Here is a 24,966-nt window from a genome sequence, read left to right on the forward strand (position 1 = left end):
GAGAAAAGAATCACTCTTGTTTCTTTATTCAATGTTTGGAACGAACATATGACAAAGTTGTTTGAAAATAGCTTTTCCACTTTTCAGTGTTCAGAAAATTATAATCTTCTCAAATTAGTGAAACAAAATTATTTATGCAGATAGTTATATGATTTCAAAAATAATCACATAAATTAATTGATTAATAGAAAAAATATACAGATATCGCATGAAATACCGGACATCGCACAAAATACCGGACAAGATCGAATTCACAATAACTGTAAGAGGAATAATTCTGACAATTTTCCTCAAAACACATCTCATCAATACAAACTCACGTGACATACAAGACTTTCAGGACAGCTTCATTTGTTCTCAGAATAATATATTCTGAAAATCTCGGAGAAACTCAAAATCCTATTTCTCCGAGATTTTCAGAATATATTATTCTGAGAAAATTGTGAAAGTCTTCCTTTGAATTGAGGAAATTGTCCGGTATTTTGTGCGATGTCCTGTATTTTATGCGATATCTGTAACTCAAACAAAAATATCGCACTTTAAAAAAAACACTTATAATTTGCAAAATAAAACTTCATAATTGAATTTTGTAAACTTTTGAATTAATCACATCATGTCATATTTATTTTCTTTCATTTTTTCCTCTTCTTTTTTTATTTTTTTCCTTCCTTTTCTTTTTTCTAATTTCTTTTTTGATAGAAATTGTATTTTTGAAAATTTCAGTTTTTGATATCTGGAAACAATTTATTGATATGTTTATCAATGTTAACGAAACTGTTTAATTTATCTTCAATACAAAATATTAATATTTTCCCTTTTAATTAGCAATTCTGATAATTTTTCATTTTCGTCAAACTGTTTGCTGGATAAAAAAAAGTGTTCATTTTGGAAAAATCATTGCCACAGAGATGTCTGAAGAATCATTAATAAAAACACAGATGCCAATAATAAAAAAATATGCTAGAACGTTTTTATAAGGCAGTTAGAAAATAAATAATAAACATTTGAATTTTTTGTTGCTATTTTCATAAACTCAGAATAATTATGAGCATAACGCTCAATAAAAATCATTTTTGGTATAATTTGTTAAAAAACAGATATAGTCATGGACAAAACCAGGGAAAGGGACAAAACCCGGGAATGTCCAATCAATTGAGGAGTTTTTCAACAATTGGCTCTTCTTCCTGATTTCTTTATTAAGAATTAACAGAATTTTATATTTGTTTGTAAAAAAACGCTCAAACAATGTTATTAAATAAGTTTTTCTTAATAAGTTTACTTTATGATCCTTACATTCAATTTTAAAAATTTTGAAATTTCATATTTTCAAAAAAAGATATCATTGAATAATTGAAGAGCAATAGGAAAGTATTTGTTATTTTCAATATCAATTTCATTTATTCACTTTTTCATTTTTGCGTTTTTCATTAGACATTCTCGGGTTTTGTCCATGACTATATTTGAATTCATTCATAATTTATGATGAAATAGTTGTTTTTAGTTGTATTTTTTCATTAATTCCGTTTTTACGTGCCTCTTCAAAATTTTTATCAACAAATCATATTCATAAAAAAATAACCTTTTTCGTAAAGCATACGTATGCTCAATGCAAAATAATTCTTTATTGCTTGTCATTTCAACAAAAAAAGTTAACAAAAAGTTAATCTCAGAATTTCAATTATTTTCCCTCTCTCTTCAGTCAGTGTGCCATGAACTCAAAATAAAATAAATAAATAATAATTTTCTCCTGATGGCAATCCTGTTGATGATGGCTCAGAAAATAGAGGTTGGCTCACTTTCATGTTTTCTATCTCCACATCAATCGTCTTCAACTGCCTCAAAACCACTTCAAACACACACTTCGTCATTCCACTCCCTCCTGATGTGGAAGAATTAATCACCACATCCTCCAGCGAAAGTGTCCCGCTCCCCAGTGACACCACAAACACACTCGGCGATGGGCTTCTTGCTGCGTTGTGATCGATCCCCACATGACCCACCTCCAGTTGGCCAGAAGATAAGCTGAACAGCGTTGTTGAAGAGGTCGAAAGAGAATTCGTCCCAATCACACTCACTGTCTTCCCTTTCCCAACAACTGAAATCTTCTTTTCCCCAACACTGATTGTTGTCCCTTCACTCACATGCTTCCCACCCAGCAACGTGATTGTCGAGCTCAGCTGCGCCATGCTCGAACTCACTGCATGCCCCACTGTCTTGCAAGGTGCTGCCTCACTCATCCCACACAAATTGCTCGAATCATCCCCACCCACCCCAACATAAATTGTTTTGTCCTTCAGCCAATCCTTCTTTTCTGTGTGCTGATATTTCCAACTGCTTGATTGCAAATAAGCATAGCACACTCTCTTCTCATCACTATTCGTTGTATACGATTCGTGGAATGGGTTGCTCGATGAGAACAGATTGTATCGATCTTCCAAATACACATCGTGGCCATATGGAGTGGAAGTGGTTGTGCATCTGCAATCATGGAAGAAGAAGAAATAGCAATAAATGTTGTTGCTTGGAGCTGTTGATTGACTTGGAGCAAAACACAATCCTCCGCCATATGACACTGCTGAACACGAAATGAACTGGAGGCTCCTCATTTTGAATGCAGCCGGAACATTAACACAATACATCCCTCCGCCACTTGAACCTGTAAGAGAACACGAAGTGAATGAGCACTCAAACACACAAGCACTCTCTCCATTGCCGTTTTCTGTTCCAATACAATTGGATCCAGAAACATTAAAATTTTCGAGATAAAGCCCTCCTCCATAGTAATTTGCTTTGCATTTCTGGAACTCGCACCCACTGATCCTGACACATGACGAAATTGATAGAGCATATATCCCTCCTCCGTAGCAATTTTTTGCTGTACAAGCATTGAATGAGTTGTTCTCAATCTTGACTGAATTGATTGAATAGCACATAATCCCTCCACCACACCAATGCGCATAGCAGTCATTGAACGAACAAAACTTCACTGAAAGTGTTCCTGATGTCTTGCTATACATGTTTATAGCTCCTCCACTCGAAACTCCATCTGAAACAGAATTTTGATTTCCAGTTGTATTTGACCCATTCCACACACACCAAGTGAACGAATTCGCCCCATTGTCTGTGATCTGCTGTCTCGCTGGTTTCGAAGGATTCCCTTCACTCCCGCTGACTGCAACATTCTGTGATCGATAGCACCTGGCAAATGAGGTGTTTGAGGCAGCCAAGGAAGATGAGGGGCTGTTCAGCGAGGGGACAATGCCCCCGTCATAAACATCCCACACCGATGAAAACGAGCATCCATTCATCAGAAACGAGGTTTGGCCCAACCCTTCACCCAGATGTGTTGTTTTCTGTGGATTTGTGGAGATGTTGAAGAAGGTCAGCTGGGTGAGTGTCACAAGGGGTGTCAGGGGAGGTGCCAGAAACGGGGCTGAAGACACACAAAAAGATGAGAAACGAGTCTCACTCACCAAAAATCTTCTTCATCATCTTCCTTTTTTCCTCAAGTCATATTTCCCATTCATTTCCTTCTTTCAGTTCTTCTTCAAATATCCCTCAAAGCATTCACTTAAAATCCTTCTTATTTCCCTTCTTTCGTTTTCAATCAAATCATCTTTTTCAGTCTAATTTCTTATAAACATCTTCTTCTTCTTCTTCTCAATTTTTAGTCGAATCTCTTCTTTTGCCATGTCAACATTTTTCCGATATCTTTCTTTTCTTTTTATTAGATTCGTCCGATACGCCTTCTAAAACCTTCAAAATAATTATCTTCATTTCCTTTCCTTTCATTTGTATTTCACACCCGCTCACTCCACCAAACGCCCCTTCATATTATCTCCTTATTTCTTTTATCCATTCAATATCCTCTCTTTCCATATTCCTTGTTCATCCATTGTCATTGAACATTCTTGCAAAAATCCTAGTTTCATTAAAAAAAATAATATATGAAAAATCGTAATAAAAAAAGCAAACCTATGCCTGTTACAATGATCGCTCTTCACTGACTTTATTCTTTCTTCTCCTCCAAATATCGTTCCTTTCTTCCATAAATCCCATCTTTCCTGCCTTCGCTTCATCTCTGCTCCCAAAAATCGTTTATTCCCAATCCTTGGTACTGCTTCCACTCAAATAATCTCCACAAACTCCATTCTTAAAAAAAAAAAAATTGACGAGGACGAGGACGAAAAAGAGGAAGAGGAAGAGGAAGAGGAAGAGGAAGAGGAAGAGGAAGAGGAAGAGGAAGAGGAAGAGGAAGAGGAAGAGGAAGAGGAAGAGGAAGAAGAAGAAGAGGAAGAAGAAGAAGAGGAAGAAGAAGAAGAAGAGGAGGAAGAAGAAGAAGAGGAAGAAGAAGAATAAGTTGTTGAATGCAACGAAGGTGATGACCCGATGAAAACGATGCAGCTGAAAATGAAGACGAAAAACATGGAGAAGACGGAGAAGATGGAGAAGAAAACGAAAGCTAAGAAAAACAAAAACCATGTCGAATATAAGGGAGAATAAGACAATGAAGACGATTTTATCGAGATTTCATATGAAAGATAATTTTTGTTGGAATTATCCTCAACATAACAACCTCGTTCTCTGCTCCAGCTGCAAATCCTTCGATGACACAAGGCTGAAGACAAAGATCAAATGATCCAAGTCCATTTTGTCTGTTATCCACCTCCAGCTGCCTGTATTACGCCAAACTGTCTGTTTTTCTCGTATATTTGGTTCAAAAGCCAATCAATCAAATGCTGTTCCATCGCTCCCCCGGTCCACAAAGTCAATGTCTTGCCTTTCTCATCCCAAGAAATGCGCCTTGTTCTGTCCCAATCGATTTCAATCTCCTGTTTCAGTTATTTGCCCCAATCTCTCCAACAAACTTAAAAATGAAAATGTCCTCTTCCTCTTTTTAAAAACGCTCCCTTTTCATTGAATTTGGCTGTTCTTCCTTTTTGTCTTGAATATCTTCCAACCCCGTTGATTTCCGCTCCATCAGAATTCATTCTTCATCGAATTTCTATCCATCGCGCATGCCGAATCAAAAATGAGTGAAATAAATGTTTATGTTAAAATGCATTCATGCTCTAATATATTTGTAAAGAAATATTTAGCTCTCTTCTTCGCTGTTCTGCTCTGTTTAGCACAAATCATCCATTTTTTAAAAATCGTCTGAATCACGACTTTGGAGAGGATACGGATGGAAATATCTTCACAATCAATTGGACAACAAAAAATACATACATCAAAATTTTCTCGTTTCCATCGAAAATGTTGTTGCTCCACAGCATTCCATCAATCAAAATGAACAATTTCGTCTTCTATCAATAAAAAAAGAGATGTTGTTGTTGCTTTTTCATCACTAGAAATAATTCATTTAGCCTAGCTGCATTTTTGGTCACATGTAATTTTCATTCCGCTGGAAGTTCTTGAGCATTTGGCTAAACTTGATCATTTTCCATAACGAATAAGAGTCACACAAGAAAAGGGGCACAACTCGATGTGTCGTGGCTGAATGGGCATATGAAGACAATGTGGTTGTAAAAGGATGAATTTGTGGAACAGGGTGATGGATTTGTTCAATTGAGAATAAACATGGTTTTGGAGGGAAAATGGAACGATAAAAGAATATTTTTGGGGGGAGAAAGAGGTGTTTTTGTGAGATTTAAGAAGCAAAATGGATGTGCAGGGGATGGACAAAGATAAGGTTGGGAGGGGTAGTTTTTGAGATTTTTGTCATTGGGAAGGTGTTTAGACCGTGTTTATTGTTGGAGAAATGGAATTTGATGTGGAGGAGATGGGGTGAGGTGAGGGGCTGAGGAGAAGACGATGGGCGGAGTTAATGGTATATTATTATTGGAGGGGAAGATGAGAGTTGGAAAGGAAATGGAGAGATATGGGGAGAAGATGGAAAAGGGATAATTTTTTTTTATGTATCGAGAGAAGGAGGAGGCACATGAGGCAGAGCAAGAGGGAGAATTTTTGCTGATGTACAAGTAGAGGGGGAAATGGAAAGAGGGATGTTTGGGAAGAGAAGAAGAAAAATGAAAGAAAAAAATTTCATATTTATATATAATTTATTCTGTGAACTGTTAGGCCGCGCCTCTCATTTTCGGGGCAAGGGATGGAGGCCGAGGTGGAGGAAGACAGGAAGAAGGAACATCGGGCGCAGCACTTTGCATTGGGGGTGTGGGGAAGGATTCGCGACAGGGATGGAGCGAGGTGAGGTGTTTACCATGAGAGAGTGTCTAGCAATGGAAAGAGGCAAAATATTGGAGGCATTTATATTTTTGATTGGGAAAAGGATGATGGTGAATGAAATGGAAGAGATGGAGGATATGTGGCGGAGGGGTGTTGATGTTGTTTTTGGAGAAATGGAAAGAAGAAGAAGGTGATGCAGAAGAAAGGGATGGAAAGGGGCTCTTCTGATGAAATCTTCTTCATTGCTAGTTTTTTTAAAAGAATGGAGCTGGCTGAGTTATTTGAGTGGAAGCAGAACAAGAGGTTGGGTTTTGGTTGATTTTTTTTGAGGAAGCAGAAGGGAAGCGAAGAAGGGGCAGATGGGTTTTGTTGGCAAAACGGAGAAATATTTGGAGGAGGAGAAAATCAGTGAAGAATGATCATTATAAAAGATATAGGTTTGCCACTTTTTTCAATGTTCTTTTTCATAAATTATTATTTTTGTTGAAATTAGATTGTTTTGCAGGTATATTTACTGCGAATATATGCCTATAGAATATGGAAAGAGAGGATATAAAATGCATTTAAGAAGTCAGGAAATAATAATTGAAGGGGCGCTTGGAGGAGTGAGGGGGCGTGAAATATAAATGAAAGGAAAAGAAACGAAGATAATTATTTTGAAGGCTTTGGAAGACATATAGGACGAATCTTGTTAAAAGCAAAAAGAGGGAAACAAAAGTTGATGATGCAGCAGAAGAAGAAATTTGGCAAATGATCGAGAAGAAAAAGATATTTTTTTTGGAAGTTCGATTGAAAGAGAAAATTTGAATAAGGCGAAGAAAGAAGGGAAGGGGAAAATCAGAGATATGATTTTTTAGATACATTTGAAGAAAAGTTGGAAAAAGGAAGAAGATGAGATATCTTTTTGTGAGGGAGTCATTGAACCCGTCGGTTGAGTTAAATCAAATTTTATTGGAGAATTATGATAATTGTTGTTCAGTGTGTGGAATGAGGGGGAGTGTGGTTGTGGTGAGGGGATGTGGTGTGGAGATGGGGAGAGGCAAGGAAGCAGGGGTGTTTGAGCTGGGCGAGTGCAGAGGGGTGTTTTGGAACATCACGCTGAAAGGGGTTGGAAGGGGAGGAAATGTGTGTGGGAGACTGTTTGGAGGAGAGGGGAGGATGGGGCAGAAGATGAGTGAGAGAGAAGGTGGGGGAGGAGAAAGAGTCGGATGGGGAAGAGGAGGAGGAAGAGGTGAAGGAGGAGAGAGAGGAAGACAACGAGGAGGTGGAGGAAGAAGAGGTGGAGAAGGAAGAGGAGAAGGAAGTGAAGAAGGAAGTGAAGGAGGAGGGAGTGTATTGGTGAGTGAGTCGGATTTCTCATCTTTTTGTGTGTCTTCAGCCCCGTTTCTGGCACCTCCCCTGACACCCCTTGTATCTCTCACCCAGCTGACCTTCTTCAACATCTCTACAAATCCACAGAAAACAACACATCTGGGTGAAGGGTTGGGCCAAACCTCGTTTCTGATGAATGGATGCTCGTTTTCATCGGTGTGGGATGTTTATGACGGGGGCATTGTCCCCTCGCTGAACAGCCCCTCATCTTCCTTGGCTGCCTCAAACACCTCATTTGCCAGGTGCTATCGATCACAGAATGTTGCAATCAGCGGGAGTGAGGGGAATCCATCGAAACCAGCGAGACAGCAGATCACAGACAATGGGGCGAATTCGTTCACTTGGTGTGTGTGGAATGGGTCAAATACAACTGGAAATCAAAATTCTGTTTCAGATGGAGTTTCGAGTGGAGGAGCTATAAACATGTATAGCAAGACATCAGGAACACTTTCAGTGAAGTTTTGTTCGTTCAATGACTGCTATGCGCATTGGTGTGGTGGAGGGATTATGTGCTATTCAATCAATTCAGTCAAGATTGAGAACAACTCATTCAATGCTTGTACAGCAAAAAATTGCTACGGAGGGGGGATGTATGCAAATTCTATTTCGTCATGTGTCAGGATCAGTGGATGCGAATTTAAGAGTTGCAACGGAAAAAATAATGGAGGAGGGCTTTATCTTAATAATTTTAATGTTTCTGGACCTTCCTGTATTGGAACAGAAAACGGCAATGGAGAGAGTGCTTGTGTGTTTGAGTGCTCATTCACTTCGTGTTCTCTTACAGGTTCAAGTGGCGGAGGGATGTATTGTGTTAATGTTCCGGCTGCATTCAAAATGAGGAGCCTCCAGTTCATTTCGTGTTCAGCAGTGTCATATGGCGGAGGATTGTGTTTTGCTCCAAGTCAATCAACAGCTCCAAGCAACAACATTTATTGCTATTTCTTCTTCTTCCATGATTGCAGATGCACAACCACTTCCACTCCATATGGCCACGATGTGTATTTGGAAGATCGATACAATCTGTTCTCATCGAGCAACCCATTCCACGAATCGTATACAACGAATAGTGATGAGAAGAGAGTGTGCTATGCTTATTTGCAATCAAGCAGTTGGAAATATCAGCACACAGAAAAGAAGGAGTGGTTGAAAGAAGGGATGAAAGATCGGTATGTTGGAGTGGGTGGGGATGATGCGAGCAATCTGTGTGGGATGAGTGAGGCAGCGCCGTGCAAGACAGTGGGGCATGCAGTAAGGTCGAGCATGGCGCAGCTGAGCTCGACAATCACAGTGCTGGGTGGGAGGCATGTGAGCGAAGGGGCGACGATCAATGTTGGGGAAAAGAAGATAATGATAATTGAGGAAAATGAGAAAAAGAAGATGGAGATGCAAATGAAAGGCAAATATTTTCTGGTATTATTATTTTTGGGAAATTTTGCTGAGAAGAGAATAAAGAGCAAATCAGCCAACTTTTTTTCCTTCAACCCAAATAAGCAGTTCGATTTGCCAACGTCGCTTTGCCGGGGGAAATAAATAAATAAATAAATAAAAATTTCCTCAACTTAAAAAAGAAAAAAATTTTTTTATATCACTTATTTTGCAATTCACGAGACATATGGGAAAAAGCAGTTTGACTTCTGGAGAGAAACGAATATTTTATTTTATTTTTTTCTCAAAGAAAAAGAAAAGAGAGTGCTAACCTGTCGAAGTGTTGTTCATGTGCATCAATGATGTTTGGGATAAAAAATTATTTCTTTTTTTAAATTGGTTTGTTTGCTTATCTCGTTATTTAATAAATGTGGAAATGTTTATTGTGCAAAAATTATTAGTTGAACAAATATATTGGAACAACAAACTTATTTTGAAAAAAAATAACCATTTGACATTGTTATTTTCACTTTTTCGTCTTATCACTCAGTGTTTCTTGAATACTTTCAAATCGAAATTTTTTGACAGAAAACAAATGATTTCAAAAAAAAAATTAACTGTCGATTGGAAAAGAGGAATTTCTTTTCATTTTATAGCTGTTCTTTTCTTTTCAAGATATGTTTCTCACACAATCATGTTGTGCTTTGTTCAAAATGAGATTGTTTATTCAGCATAGTTTTATTCTTTATTTTTCCAACATATTTGTGTTGTTTGATAAAGAAGCCATGGGGATATGCTTGTGACTGATTTTAGAATACAAGCAGGTTTATCATTTTATTCTGGCCTTTATTAATATGGGTTATTATATATGAAAAATCACAAAACACTTGTCATTTATTCTTTTTGAAATGTTTTTCATTCATTTCTTTTCCTTATGTTACTCATGCTTCACAATTGAGTTTGTCACAATCTATTTTGAATAAACAACAACAAAACTTGCTTGTCAATGATTTGGGTGATCATTTTTGAAATCATAACTTTTTTGGAGATGTTAATTAAAAAGGTATTTAAGTTGAAGACAAAGATTTTGTTGTTCTCGAAAGAATCTTTCAAGATTGTTTTTGAAATTTGTTGAATTTAATTTCACACTGAATTCACATTGATGAATAATTTATGACCAACATTTTGAAGAAATTGTGACTTCAAAAATGATCACCTAAATCATTGATAAGCAGGTTTCGTTGTTGTTGATTAAAAATAGATTGTGACAAACTCAATTGTGAAGCATGAGTAACATAAGGAAAAGAAATGAATGAAAAACATTTCAAAAAGAATAAATGACAAGTGTTTTGTGATTTTTCATATATAATAACCCATATTAATAAAGGCCAGAATAAAATGATAAACCTGCTTGTATTCTAAAATCAGTCACAAGCATATCCCCATGGCTTCTTTATCAAACAACACAAATATGTTGGAAAAATAAAGAATAAAACTATGCTGAATAAACAATCTCATTTTGAACAAAGCACAACATGATTGTGTGAGAAACATATCTTGAAAAGAAAAGAACAGCTAATCGACAGTTAATTTTTTTGAAATCATTTGTTTTCTGTCAAAAATTTCGATTTGAAAGTATTCAAGAAACACTGAGGCGAAAAAGTGAAAATAACAATGTCAAATGGTTATTTTTTTCAAAATAAGTTTGTTGTTCCAATATATTTGTTCAACTAATAATTTTTGCACAATAAACCATTTAAATAACGTAATAATTTAAAAAAAAAATCCCCAAACATCATTGATACATAGTTACTCTCTTTTCTTTGAGAAAAATAAAATAAAATATTCGTTTCTCTCCAGAGTCAAACTGCTTTATATGTGTGAATTGCAAAATAAGTGATATAAAAATTTTTTTCTTTTTAAGTTGAGGAAATTTTTATTTATTTATTATTTATTTCCCCCGGCAAAGCGACGTTGGCAAATGACTGCTTGGAAAGGAAAAAAAGTTGGCTTTTATTCTCTTTCAAAAATTTCCCAGAAAAAATAACATTTCCATCTCCCTCTTCTCATTTCAATTATCACCACTGTGATTCACATCATCCCATTCTCACCAGCCTGTATTGTATTGCTTCCACTCCAACTATCATTATTTTTCCTTCAGCCAATCCTTCTTTTCTGTGTGCTGATATTCCTCTCTTCTTGTGCATTAGCCAGCACATTGAATCAGATTTTCGTGGGCAGATCAAGCCTATGGGTTTCGATGGTTGTACATCACAGTATGGAGAAGAAGAAAGAAGAATAGCAATAAATGTTGTTGCTTGGAGCTGTTGATTGACTTGGAGCAAAACACAATCCTCTATATTGCTGCTTGAGCACGTGTCCCTCACCCTTCTCTCCATTGCCGTTTCTGTTCCAATACAGGAAGGTCCAGAAACATTAAAATTTTCGAGATAAAGCCCTCCTCCATAGTAATTTGCTTTGCATTTCTGGAACTCGCACCCACTGATCCTGACACATGACGAAATTATCCCTCCTCCGTAGCAATTTTTTGCTGTACAAGCATTGAATGAGTTGTTCTCAATCTTGACTGAATTGATTGAATAGCACATAATCCACCACACACCAATGCGTGGTCATTGAACGAACAAAACTTCACTGAAAGTGTTCCTGATGTCTTGCTATACATGTTTATGCTCCTCCACTAGAAACTCCAGCAGAATTTTGATTTCCAGTTGTATTTGACCCATTCCACACACACCAAGTGAACGAATTCGCCCCATTGTCTGTGATCTGCTGTCTCGCTGGTTTCGAAGGATTCCCTTCACTCCCGCTGACTGCAGCCTGTGATCGATAGCACCTGGCAAATGAGGTGTTTGAGGCAGCCAAGGAAGATGAGGGGCTGTTCAGCGAGGGGACAATGCCCCCGTCATAAACATCCCACACCGATGAAAACGAGCATCCATTCATCAGAAACGAGGTTTGGCCCAACCCTTCACCCAGATGTGTTGTTTTCTGTGGATTTGTGGAGATGTTGAAGAAGGTCAGCTGGGTGAGTGTCACAAGGGGTGTCAGGGGAGGTGCCAGAAACGGGGCTGAAGACACACAAAAAGATGAGAAATCCGACTCACTCACCAATACACTCCCTCCTCCTTCACTTTCTTCTTCGCTTTCTTCTTCTTTTCCTTCTCCACCTCTTCTTCCTCTGCCTCCTCGTTGTCCTCCTCTCTCTCCTCCTTCATCTCTTCCTCCTCCTCTTCCCCATCCTCCTATTCCTCTTCCTCCCCCACCTTCTCTCTCACTCCTCGTCTGCCCCATCCTCCCCTCTCCTCCAAACAGTCTCCCACACACATTTCCTCCCCTTCCAACCCCTTTTAGCGTGATGTTCCAAAACACCCCTCTGCACCTGCCCAGCTCAAACACCCCTGCCTCCTTGCCTCTCCCCATCTCCACACCACATCCCCTCACCACAACCACACTCCCCTTCATTCCACACACAATCCTCCAAATTTCATCTCCAATCAGCTCAATCATTTTCAACTCAACCGAAGAGTTCAATAACTCTCTCACAAAAAGATATCTCATCTTCTTCCTTTTTCCAACTTTTCTTCAAATATCTCTAAAAAATCATATCTCTGATTTTCCCCTTCCCTTCTTTCTTCGCCTTATTCAAATTTTCTCTTTCAATCGAACTTCCAAAAAAAATATCTTTTTCTTCTCGATCATTTGCCAAATTTCTTCTTCTGCTGCATCATCAACTTTTGTTTCCCTCTTTTTGCTTTTAACAAGATTCGTCCTATATGTCTTCCAAAGCCTTCAAAATAATTATCTTCGTTTCTTTTCCTTTCATTTATATTTCACGCCCCCTCACTCCTCCAAGCGCCCCTTCAATTATTATTTCCTGACTTCTTAAATGCATTTTATATCCTCTCTTTCCATATTCTATAGGCATATATTCGCAGTAAATATACCTGCAAAACAATCTAATTTCAACAAAAATAATAATTTATGAAAAAGAACATTGAAAAAAGTGGCAAACCTATATCTTTTATAATGATCATTCTTCACTGATTTTCTCCTCCTCCAAATATTTCTCCGTTTTGCCAACAAAACCCATCTGCCCCTTCTTCGCTTCCCTTCTGCTTCCTCAAAAAAAATCAACCAAAACCCAACCTCTTGTTCTGCTTCCACTCAAATAACTCAGCCAGCTCCATTCTTTTAAAAAAAACTAGCAATGAAGAAGATTTCATCAGAAGAGCCCCTTTCCATCCCTTTCTTCTGCATCACCTTCTTCTTCTTTCCATTTCTCCAAAAACAACATCAACACCCCTCCGCCACATATCCTCCATCTCTTCCATTTCATTCACCATCATCCTTTTCCCAATCAAAAATATAAATGCCTCCAATATTTTGCCTCTTTCCATTGCTAGACACTCTCTCATGGTAAACACCTCACCTCGCTCCATCCCTGTCGCGAATCCTTCCCCACACCCCCAATGCAAAGTGCTGCGCCCGATGTTCCTTCTTCCTGTCTTCCTCCACCTCGGCCTCCATCCCTTGCCCCGAAAATGAGAGGCGCGGCCTAACAGTTCACAGAATAAATTATATATAAATATGAAATTTTTTTCTTTCATTTTTCTTCTTCTCTTCCCAAACATCCCTCTTTCCATTTCCCCCTCTACTTGTACATCAGCAAAAATTCTCCCTCTTGCTCTGCCTCATGTGCCTCCTCCTTCTCTCGATACATAAAAAAAAATTATCCCTTTTCCATCTTCTCCCCATATCTCTCCATTTCCTTTCCAACTCTCATCTTCCCCTCCAATAATAATATACCATTAACTCCGCCCATCGTCTTCTCCTCAGCCCCTCACCTCACCCCATCTCCTCCACATCAAATTCCATTTCTCCAACAATAAACACGGTCTAAACACCTTCCCAATGACAAAAATCTCAAAAACTACCCCTCCCAACCTTATCTTTGTCCATCCCCTGCACATCCATTTTGCTTCTTAAATCTCACAAAAACACCTCTTTCTCCCCCCAAAAATATTCTTTTATCGTTCCATTTTCCCTCCAAAACCATGTTTATTCTCAATTGAACAAATCCATCACCCTGTTCCACAAATTCATCCTTTTACAACCACATTGTCTTCATATGCCCATTCAGCCACGACACATCGAGTTGTGCCCCTTTTCTTGTGTGACTCTTATTCGTTATGGAAAATGATCAAGTTTAGCCAAATGCTCAAGAACTTCCAGCGGAATGAAAATTACATGTGACCAAAAATGCAGCTAGGCTAAATGAATTATTTCTAGTGATGAAAAAGCAACAACAACATCTCTTTTTTTATTGATAGAAGACGAAATTGTTCATTTTGATTGATGGAATGCTGTGGAGCAACAACATTTTCGATGGAAACGAGAAAATTTTGATGTATGTATTTTTTGTTGTCCAATTGATTGTGAAGATATTTCCATCCGTATCCTCTCCAAAGTCGTGATTCAGACGATTTTTAAAAAATGGATGATTTGTGCTAAACAGAGCAGAACAGCGAAGAAGAGAGCTAAATATTTCTTTACAAATATATTAGAGCATGAATGCATTTTAACATAAACATTTATTTCACTCATTTTTGATTCGGCATGCGCGATGGATAGAAATTCGATGAAGAATGAATTCTGATGGAGCGGAAATCAACGGGGTTGGAAGATATTCAAGACAAAAAGGAAGAACAGCCAAATTCAATGAAAAGGGAGCGTTTTTAAAAAGAGGAAGAGGACATTTTCATTTTTAAGTTTGTTGGAGAGATTGGGGCAAATAACTGAAACAGGAGATTGAAATCGATTGGGACAGAACAAGGCGCATTTCTTGGGATGAGAAAGGCAAGACATTGACTTTGTGGACCGGGGGAGCGATGGAACAGCATTTGATTGATTGGCTTTTGAACCAAATATACGAGAAAAACAGACAGTTTGGCGTAATACAGGCAGCTGGAGGTGGATAACAGACAAAATGGACTTGGATCATTTGATCTTTGTCTTCAGCCTTGTGTCATCGAAGGATTTGCAGCTGGAGCAGAGAACGAGGTTGTTATGTTGAGGATAATTCCAACAAAAATTATCTTTCATATGAAATCTCGATAAAATCGTCTTCATTGTCTTATTCTCCCTTATATTCGACATGGTTTTTGTTTTTCTTAGCTTTCGTTTTCTTCTCCATCTTCTCCGTCTTCTCCATGTTTTTCGTCTTCATTTTCAGCTGCATCGTTTTCATCGGGTCATCACCTTCGTTGCATTCAACAACTTATTCTTCTTCTTCCTCTTCTTCTTCTTCCTCCTCTTCTTCTTCTTCTTCCTCTTCTTCTTCTTCCTCTTCTTCTTCTTCCTCTTCCTCTTCCTCTTCCTCTTCCTCTTCCTCTTCCTCTTCCTCTTCCTCTTCCTCTTCCTCTTCCTCTTCCTCTTCCTCTTCCTCTTTTTCGTCCTCGTCCTCGTCAATTTTTTTTTTTTAAGAATGGAGTTTGTGGAGATTATTTGAGTGGAAGCAGTACCAAGGATTGGGAATAAACGATTTTTGGGAGCAGAGATGAAGCGAAGGCAGGAAAGATGGGATTTATGGAAGAAAGGAACGATATTTGGAGGAGAAGAAAGAATAAAGTCAGTGAAGAGCGATCATTGTAACAGGCATAGGTTTGCTTTTTTTATTACGATTTTTCATATATTATTTTTTTTAATGAAACTAGGATTTTTGCAAGAATGTTCAATGACAATGGATGAACAAGGAATATGGAAAGAGAGGATATTGAATGGATAAAAGAAATAAGGAGATAATATGAAGGGGCGTTTGGTGGAGTGAGCGGGTGTGAAATACAAATGAAAGGAAAGGAAATGAAGATAATTATTTTGAAGGTTTTAGAAGGCGTATCGGACGAATCTAATAAAAAGAAAAGAAAGATATCGGAAAAATGTTGACATGGCAAAAGAAGAGATTCGACTAAAAATTGAGAAGAAGAAGAAGAAGATGTTTATAAGAAATTAGACTGAAAAAGATGATTTGATTGAAAACGAAAGAAGGGAAATAAGAAGGATTTTAAGTGAATGCTTTGAGGGATATTTGAAGAAGAACTGAAAGAAGGAAATGAATGGGAAATATGACTTGAGGAAAAAAGGAAGATGATGAAGAAGATTTTTGGTGAGTGAGACTCGTTTCTCATCTTTTTGTGTGTCTTCAGCCCCGTTTCTGGCACCTCCCCTGACACCCCTTGTGACACTCACCCAGCTGACCTTCTTCAACATCTCCACAAATCCACAGAAAACAACACATCTGGGTGAAGGGTTGGGCCAAACCTCGTTTCTGATGAATGGATGCTCGTTTTCATCGGTGTGGGATGTTTATGACGGGGGCATTGTCCCCTCGCTGAACAGCCCCTCATCTTCCTTGGCTGCCTCAAACACCTCATTTGCCAGGTGCTATCGATCACAGAATGTTGCAGTCAGCGGGAGTGAAGGGAATCCTTCGAAACCAGCGAGACAGCAGATCACAGACAATGGGGCGAATTCGTTCACTTGGTGTGTGTGGAATGGGTCAAATACAACTGGAAATCAAAATTCTGTTTCAGATGGAGTTTCGAGTGGAGGAGCTATAAACATGTATAGCAAGACATCAGGAACACTTTCAGTGAAGTTTTGTTCGTTCAATGACTGCTATGCGCATTGGTGTGGTGGAGGGATTATGTGCTATTCAATCAATTCAGTCAAGATTGAGAACAACTCATTCAATGCTTGTACAGCAAAAAATTGCTACGGAGGAGGGATATATGCTCTATCAATTTCGTCATGTGTCAGGATCAGTGGGTGCGAGTTCCAGAAATGCAAAGCAAATTACTATGGAGGAGGGCTTTATCTCGAAAATTTTAATGTTTCTGGATCCAATTGTATTGGAACAGAAAGTGGCAATGGAGAGAGTGCTTGTGTGTTTGAGTGCTCATTCACTTCATGCTCGCTTACAAGTCAATATGGCGGAGGGATGTATTGCCAAAGTGTTCCAGCTGCATTCAAAATGAGGAGCCTCCAATTTATTTCGTGCTCAGCAGTGTCAGTTGGCGGAGGATTGGATTTCAGGCCATCTCAATCAACACCTCCAAGCAACAACATTTATTGCTATTTCTTCTTCTTCCATGATTGCAGATGCACAACCACTTCCACTCCATATGGCCACGATGTGTATTTGGAAGATCGATACAATCTGTTCTCATCGAGCAACCCATTCCACGAATCGTATACAACGAATAGTGATGAGAAGAGAGTGTGCTATGCTTATTTGCAATCAAGCAGTTGGAAATATCAGCACACAGAAAAGAAGGATTGGCTGAAGGACAAAACAATTTATGTTGGGGTGGGTGGGGATGATTCGAGCAATTTGTGTGGGATGAGTGAGGCAGCACCTTGCAAGACAGTGGGGCATGCAGTGAGTTCGAGCATGGCGCAGCTGAGCTCGACAATCACGTTGCTGGGTGGGAAGCATGTGAGTGAAGGGACAACAATCAGTGTTGGGGAAAAGAAGATTTCAGTTGTTGGGAAAGGGAAGACAGTGAGTGTGATTGGGACGAATTCTCTTTCGACCTCTTCAACAACGCTGTTCAGCTTATCTTCTGGCCAACTGGAGGTGGGTCATGTGGGGATCGATCACAACGCAGCAAGAAGCCCATCGCCGAGTGTGTTTGTGGTGTCACTGGGGAGCGGGACACTTTCGCTGGAGGATGTGGTGATTAATTCTTCCACATCAGGAGGGAGTGGAATGACGAAGTGTGTGTTTGAAGTGGTTTTGAGGCAGTTGAAGACGATTGATGTGGAGATAGAAAACATGAAAGTGAGCCAACCTCTATTTTCTGAGCCATCATCAACAGGATTGCCATCAGGAGAAAATTATTATTTATTTATTTTATTTTGAGTTCATGGCACACTGACTGAAGAGAGAGGGAAAATAATTGAAATTCTGAGATTAACTTTTTGTTAACTTTTTTGTTGAAATGACAAGCAATAAAGAATTATTTTGCATTGAGCATACGTATGCTTTACGAAAAAGGTTATTTTTTTATGAATATGATTTGTTGATAAAAATTTTGAAGAGGCACGTAAAAACGGAATTAATGAAAAAATACAACTAAAAACAACTATTTCATCATAAATTATGAATGAATTCAAATATAGTCATGGACAAAACCCGAGAATGTCTAATGAAAAACGCAAAAATGAAAAAGTGAATAAATGAAATTGATATTGAAAATAACAAATACTTTCCTATTGCTCTTCAATTATTCAATGATATCTTTTTTTGAAAATATGAAATTTCAAAATTTTTAAAATTGAATGTAAGGATCATAAAGTAAACTTATTAAGAAAAACTTATTTAATAACATTGTTTGAGCGTTTTTTTACAAACAAATATAAAATTCTGTTAATTCTTAATAAAGAAATCAGGAAGAAGAGCCAATTGTTGAAAAACTCCTCAATTGATTGGACATTCCCGGGTTTTGTCCCTTTCCCTGGTTTTGTCCATGACTATATCTGTTTTTTAACAAATTATACCAAAAATGATTTTTATTGAGCGTTATGCTCATAATTATTCTGAGTTTATGAAAATAGCAACAAAAAATTCAAATGTTTATTATTTATTTTCTAACTGCCTTATAAAAACGTTCTAGCATATTTTTTTATTATTGGCATCTGTGTTTTTATTAATGATTCTTCAGACATCTCTGTGGCAATGATTTTTCCAAAATGAACACTTTTTTTTATCCAGCAAACAGTTTGACGAAAATGAAAAATTATCAGAATTGCTAATTAAAAGGGAAAATATTAATATTTTGTATTGAAGATAAATTAAACAGTTTCGTTAACATTGATAAACATATCAATAAATTGTTTCCAGATATCAAAAACTGAAATTTTCAAAAATACAATTTCTATCACAAAAAATGAAAGGGAAAGAAAGGGGAAAAAGAAAAGATATGTCTTTATAATTTTTTGAAAAGTTCCTATTGAGTTATTTTCAAATAAAATAAAAATAACATACGTATAACGACCAAATTTCTGTTCCCACTCAACAAATTTCACCAAAATAAAAATGATAACATTGGTGACTATTTTTGAAATCATATCTTTTTTCTGGGTGTTGATTTTTCAAAGATTGAAAGCTTTTCGAAAGAACTTTTTATTTCAAAAGAAAAGAAGCATAATAATTGTCTAAATAAACAAGTATATTTTCAAAATAAAAAATGAAAATATCTTTAATAAGCCTTTTCACTTTTCAACGTTCATATGTTAATATTCAAGATAAGTTTTTGAACCGAAAATTATGTTAAAAAAAATAATGATCACAAAAATGGAAATAATAACATTGTCAAGGTTTTATTTTCATGACAGCAAAATTTGGTGAGTAAGAACAGATATTTGATCGAAATATGAAATAAAAATAATTTGAAAATAAAACAAATGGAAACTTTCAAGAAAATTTTGACATGTGGATATTTATTATTTCCAATCCAATAACTTTTTGTTGATTTTTTCACATCATCAATTTTTTTTTCTTTGAGAGAGATCATTTTTGATATCATATTTACCCAGTCAAACAGTACTGTTTGAAATTCACTTCGAATGTTGATAAATGAACACTTGAAAAAAATAACTTTATTCAAAACCAATTTTTTTATGTTTGCATGTTTAAAATCGTTTTTTTTTTGAAACTATTATGATTCATTTAACTTTTGAATGAATTATTCCTCTACAAAGTCATATAATCTATTTAGAAAATTCATTCTGAAAAAAATGCATGATTACAAATAAAATCACCCTTATTTATTCAAAAAAAAAAAAAAAAAAAAAAAAAAAAAAAAAAAAAAAAAAAAAAAAAAAGAAACCACTAAAAAATATTTGAAGATGAAAGCTCATTCTTTTTTCACATCAGTATTTCTTCACAAATATGAAGAAGTGTTTAAACCAAAGAAAATATTGTGTTTCAATGGCTGAAATGAACAGAAATACAAAAAAGGAAAGTTTTCATTTAACATTTTGCAAATCAAACACTCAGTTAGAAAAGTTCGTGGAAATACGAGAATAATTTATTATGAAAAATTAAAAGGAATAAAAAAAAAACTTTCATCTTTTTTTTAAGATAAAATTTTTGAAAAAACAGAAAATGCACAGTCTAATGATGTTGTATAATAAAAAAAAATTACGTTTGACGTTTTAGAGCATCTATTTGAAACAATAATGCCTAATAAAAATTTAAAGATACTGTTAAAGACTGAGTACTTTTAAAAATGCTGGTGCATATAATTTTTATTTGGAAAGGATAATTGATCATTCGTTCAGATACAATGTGGAAAAAATTATAACTGCATTAAATATTGAGATTTGAATATTTCAATTTTCCTATCTGGCAAACACAAATCTCTTTGAGCAGAATAACGATGTGTAAACCTTGAAGAGAAGAAATGAACAAATTCATTCTTAAACATTTATCAAACGAATGGAACAAGAACAACTCAATAAAAAATCATCAAAAATTTCGATATCAAGCTAAAATCCAACTACAACTATAACATCCTCGCGGTTGATTCAAGAAAACATAATCATTGAACTTCGCCCATGAGAAAATTTAAATCAATTTGCAATTGAGATTTCTTGAAACTGAATGTTGCAAGTGAGGGATTTGCGTTTTCTTCACATGAATCTGTTTCTTGAGATATCTGCGGAGGCTTTGGCTTATTGTCAATGTCTCTTCTTGGATTTGAAGGATCAAAAAACCAAGGATTATCACTCGTTGTCCAAGAAGGTCTTTTATCGCCAATTTGAAAATCCAAAAGAGATAGAAGTGAATCAAGAGATGCCGATTGAGTGTCCATCAATTCATTTTTGTCTATATTGAACTTTCTATCTTTTCTAAAATTTAATATTTTGTTAACACTTGAATCACACATGTGTGAACAAGACACAAAATTCTTTATTGTTTGAAATAACATGCGAATGAAAATGAAAAGGAAAACGATATATATAAAATTTCAGAAATGATAGTAATTAGGGAAAAAGTCAAACCTGAACGCAATCTGCAATCTTATCAATTCCGCAGTCTTGAATACATTTTATTATTTCTTCATTCTCTCCTCGTTTTCGTGTGCAATTTTTTTTGCATCCTTCAACTGTTGCATTTATATGTCTTTGAAATATTTGTTTGCATTCGTTATTACAATCATCGCGGTTATTTGCTTCAGAAAGAACATATTCGTTGAAGTGGTTTTCTGTTCTCATGAATGGAAAAATAAGAAACGCAAGCAAATATGAAACAACAAAGACTTTCATTTTAATTGTTGATAAAAATTCGATAAAAACAATTTCCTTCAAGAGCTGTAAAAAAATTAACACATCATTGTTAAAAATAACTGAAAAATATTAAGTATGGTTGAAAATCGAAAATAAAAATTTAAAAATAAAATTATTAAAAATTTCTATTAACAAAATAAAAGCTTTGGATGTAAATTATTATTGTTAAATAATCAATTTTGAAAGATTTTGAAAATGCTATAATGATAGGACAATTCGATTGTTTCCATTAAAATAGAGCTGCAACAAAGGAGTTGTTAATTGATATTCTCTTGCTTCTTGCTCTGCAACAAGTTCACTTCGTTGAGTCAAAAGTGTTGAATAAAAAGAAGAGCAATCCGCTAGACAATTCTGTGTTTTTTGCGGCAAAAGCGGAATTTCGTTTTTGCAATCCATATTTTGACATGAATTGCATGTCATTTTTTCCCCATTATTAATTTGTTTGTTTGTGAATGAATCCAGAATGCTACGAGAAGCTGGGTCGAGGAGCGAAGAGGAAGAAAAAGGCAAAAACGATGCCGGCGCGGCAGAAGGGGAAACTCCAGCGCATTCTGCGATGAATTGAGAGAGAAGAGAAGAGAATGAAGAAATAGCAAAACGATATTCAGAAGGAAGAAGAGGAGCTGTGGGACGCATTTTTGGGTTATAACAGCCGGAAATCCAATGAAATCGACCAGTTTTCTTTGGGTTTGAGGCAAATTTGCTTGAAAATTTGCTTTTTTTGGTTGATTCTTCTTTTCTTTCTTCTTCTTCTTCTTCTTCTTCATTTTTAATTTCTTTATTAATTTCTTCTTTCTCTCTTTCTTTTCCTTCTTCTTCTCTTTCTTCTCTTTCTCCTTTCCCTTCTCTCACAAATTCTCTAATGTTTATCTTCTCCAACACAATCTGGGCGAAAAGGGGATTATCAATAGGAATACCCAAATTAAGATCAATGGGAACATACTTGAAGGAAGAAGAAGAAGAAGAAGAAGAAGAAGAAGAAGAAGAAGAAGAAGAAGAAGAAGAAGAAGAAGAAGAAGAAGAAGAAATACATAAAGAAGAAGAAGAATTACCAGAATTATTATTCTTCTTCTTATTTATTCTTACAGCCCCCATCCACAGCACCCCCACCAAATCATAAAGAGAAAGAGCTTCGACAACATCACACGCGCATTCAATGCATTTGGGAGGGATAAGAGGATGCTGCCAGAGGAAGGAGGAAGAAGAAGAGGGAGAAGGAGAAGGAGAAGAGAAAGAAGAAGAAGAAGAAGAAGAAGAAGAGGGAGAAGGAGAAGAGGAAGAAGAGAAAGAAGAAGAAGATGATGTGTCAGAAGAATTAAACGAAGGAGAAGAAGAAGATAAAGAAGAAGAATATCTATAGAAAGGGAGGAAGATGGGGTAGCAGGCAAATCGATCATCAGACTCAGAAGAAGGCGAAGACAAGATGTGGAGACGAGGGTGAGTGAAATAGAATGGAGAGGAGAAGGAAGAGAACGCTTTGAAGCGAAGAGAAGAAGGAGAAAGAGAAGGAGAAGGAGAAGGAGAGGAAGATGAAGAAGAAGTTGTTTGTTCTTCATCATTTTCAGGTTTATTTTCTTTGTTGTCACTCAAAATATTTGTTTCTTTGTCTTCTTCTTTCTCCTTGTTTTCCTCTTTCTCTTCCTCTTTTCCTATCTTTTCTTCTTTCTCTCCTTCCTCTTTAGCTTCTTCTCCTTTCCCTTTTTCACTCTCTTCCTTCTTCTCCTCCTTTTCTTTCTCTTTCTCCTCTTCCATTTCTTCTTCCTCTTCTTCCTCTTCCTCTTCCTCTTCCTCCTCTTCTTCTCCTCTCACCATGTTCTGATGCCCCCACACCACACAACATCCTCCTTCTCCCAATGCTTCCTGAAGAAGAGCTAACAAATATGCCCTTTCGACCCACTTCCCGTCTTTCCCATCAGGAAGAAGAAGATAATAGAGAGGAAGAGAAGAAGGAGAAGGAGAAGAAGAAGAGGGAGAAGAAGAGGGAGAAGAGGAAGAGGAAGATTGAGAAGAGAATGAAGATAAAGATAACAATGAAGAACTTAATTTAAGCTCATCATCATCATCATCTTCTTCCTCTTCTTTTTCTCTTTCTCTTTCCTCTCTTTCCTCTTCTTCTCTTTCTCCTTCTTCTTCTTCTTCTCTCTCCTCTTCTTCTCCCTCACACAGCACATCTGGCAACGTCTCAATCACACTTCCAAATGGAAGATAGAGCAGATGCAGACCTCCCTTTCCTCCCCTCTCTGAAAGAAGGAAGCGAATCCAGGGGGTGCAGGAGAGAGAAGAGGAGAATGGGCCGACGAAGGGGAGGGAGGGGAGGAGAGGAGGAGGAAGAGGAGAAGAGGAAGAAAGAGAGGAAGAAGAAGATGATGATGAGGCGATGATGGAATGCTGTTTGATTAATGATGTATTTTCATTATTTAATGTTCTTTCTTCTTCTTTTTTTATCTCTTCTTTCTCTTCTTTCTCTTTCTCCCTCTCTTTCTCCCTCTCCTTCCCTCTCTCCTTCTTCTCCTTCTCCTTCTCCATAGGCACCACCATCTCCATCGCCACTTCCCTCGCAATAGGGCAGACCGTAAACACACACGAATGCTTGTCCACAATCATTGTTTTCCTCTCTTCCTCGTCAAATTGGAAGAGCATCTCAATCTTCAGCACATCCACCTCACCTCCTCTGGAGAGGAGGAGGCGGAGGAGGAGAGAGAGGCCCCAGGCACGGAGGGTGTATTCGGAGAGAGAGGAAGAGGAGGAAGAGGAAGAGGAAGAAGAAGAAGAAGAAGATGATGATGATGAAGAGGAAGAAGAAGGAAGAATAGAAGACAAATAGAAGGATTTGGGTGATGGAGATGAAGGAGGAGGAGGAGGGGTGGATGAAGAGGAAGGTGGAGATGAAGAATGCGAATGAGAAAAAGAAGAAGGTGGAGGAGAGGGAGAGGAAGAAGAGGGAGAGGAAGAAGAAGAAGAAGAACGAACATGTTTATTTTCAAATGGAAGAGGTTTTGGAAAATTCTTTTGTGTCTTCTCATTTTCTGATTCGTTTTTATCTTCTAATAATTCAACATCATTTTCTTTCTCTTCATCTTTTTCTTCTTCTCTTTCTCTTTTTCCTTCTTCTTCTTCTTCTTCTTCTTTCTCCTCTTCTTCTTCAAACTCCTTCTTCATCACTTCCATCATCTCCCTCATTCTCCTCCTCTCCCTCCTCTTCTCTTCCCTCTCTTCCTTCCTCCTCCTCCTCTCCTCCTTTCTCTTCTCCCTCCATTCCTCTTCTTCCTTCTCCTCTTCCTCCCTCCTCTTCCTCTCCCCTTCCCTTCTCCCTTCCTCCAGCCCTTTCACGAATTCCTCCATTCCTTCATGGGATATCCTCCCAACCTCCATCAGCATCACAGCATATGTCATCAGCTGAGGGGAGAGGTTGTTGAGCATCAAGAGAGCATTCGTGTTGTTGTCGAGGAGGAGGAGGAGGCGCTTGTGGGCTGAGGAGGGGAAGGGGGATGGAGAGGAGAAGGAAGAAGAAGAAGAAGAAGAAGAAGAAGATGATGATAAAGGAGAAGGAGAAGAAGAAGAAATGGAAGAAGAAGAAGATGTTTTTTGAGGAGAAGAAAGAGGATGAGAAGGAGGAAGAGGAGGAAGCGAAAGAGATTTATTAGCCAAGTCAACAATTTGAGGAGAAGA

The 24,966-nt window shown here is 37.2% G+C and overlaps 5 protein-coding genes across 5 annotated transcripts; 2 read left to right on the top strand and 3 right to left on the bottom strand.

Moving 5' to 3' along the window:
• Positions 1–1,587: 1,587 nt before the first annotated feature.
• MONOS_16223c1 (uncharacterized protein) lies at positions 1,588–2,861 on the bottom strand. Its single transcript, XM_067869136.1, has one exon. The coding sequence runs from the start codon at positions 2,637–2,639 to the stop codon at positions 1,716–1,718; it is 924 nt and encodes a 307-aa protein (XP_067721792.1). The 5' UTR covers positions 2,640–2,861; the 3' UTR covers positions 1,588–1,715.
• A 4,216-nt stretch (positions 2,862–7,077) lies between these two features.
• Positions 7,078–9,191, top strand: MONOS_16221 (uncharacterized protein; the record flags this gene model as incomplete). The annotated part of the gene is made up of 1 exon (XM_067869135.1): positions 7,078–9,191. One exon carries the CDS (start codon positions 7,078–7,080, stop codon positions 9,085–9,087), a length of 2,010 nt encoding a protein of 669 aa, XP_067721793.1. The 3' UTR covers positions 9,088–9,191.
• A 2,997-nt stretch (positions 9,192–12,188) lies between these two features.
• Positions 12,189–12,453, bottom strand: MONOS_18078 (uncharacterized protein; the record flags this gene model as incomplete). The annotated part of the gene is made up of 2 exons (XM_067871060.1): positions 12,189–12,290; positions 12,343–12,453. 2 exons carry the CDS (start codon positions 12,451–12,453, stop codon positions 12,189–12,191), a joined length of 213 nt encoding a protein of 70 aa, XP_067721794.1.
• Positions 12,454–17,395: 4,942 nt separating this feature from the next.
• On the top strand, positions 17,396–17,866 carry MONOS_16223c2 (uncharacterized protein; the record flags this gene model as incomplete). Its single annotated transcript, XM_067869137.1, has 1 exon — positions 17,396–17,866. One exon carries the CDS (start codon positions 17,396–17,398, stop codon positions 17,864–17,866), a length of 471 nt encoding a protein of 156 aa, XP_067721795.1.
• A 2,683-nt stretch (positions 17,867–20,549) lies between these two features.
• On the bottom strand, positions 20,550–21,276 carry MONOS_15357 (uncharacterized protein; the record flags this gene model as incomplete). Its single annotated transcript, XM_067868227.1, has 2 exons — positions 20,550–20,918; positions 21,013–21,276. The coding sequence occupies 2 exons, from the start codon at positions 21,274–21,276 to the stop codon at positions 20,550–20,552; spliced, it is 633 nt and encodes a 210-aa protein (XP_067721796.1).
• Positions 21,277–24,966: the final 3,690 nt, after the last annotated feature.

The sequence above is a fragment of the Monocercomonoides exilis genome (assembly GCF_001643675.1).
Source record: "Monocercomonoides exilis strain PA203 chromosome Unknown scaffold45-810774, whole genome shotgun sequence".
Lineage (NCBI taxonomy): Eukaryota > Preaxostyla > Oxymonadida > Polymastigidae > Monocercomonoides > Monocercomonoides exilis.

What these genes read in the sequence shown, in the direction of transcription:
- MONOS_16223c1 (XM_067869136.1), bottom strand. Translation starts at nt 2,639, where the DNA reads ATGTATTGTGTTAATGTTCCGGCTGCATTCAAAATGAGGAGCCTCCAG.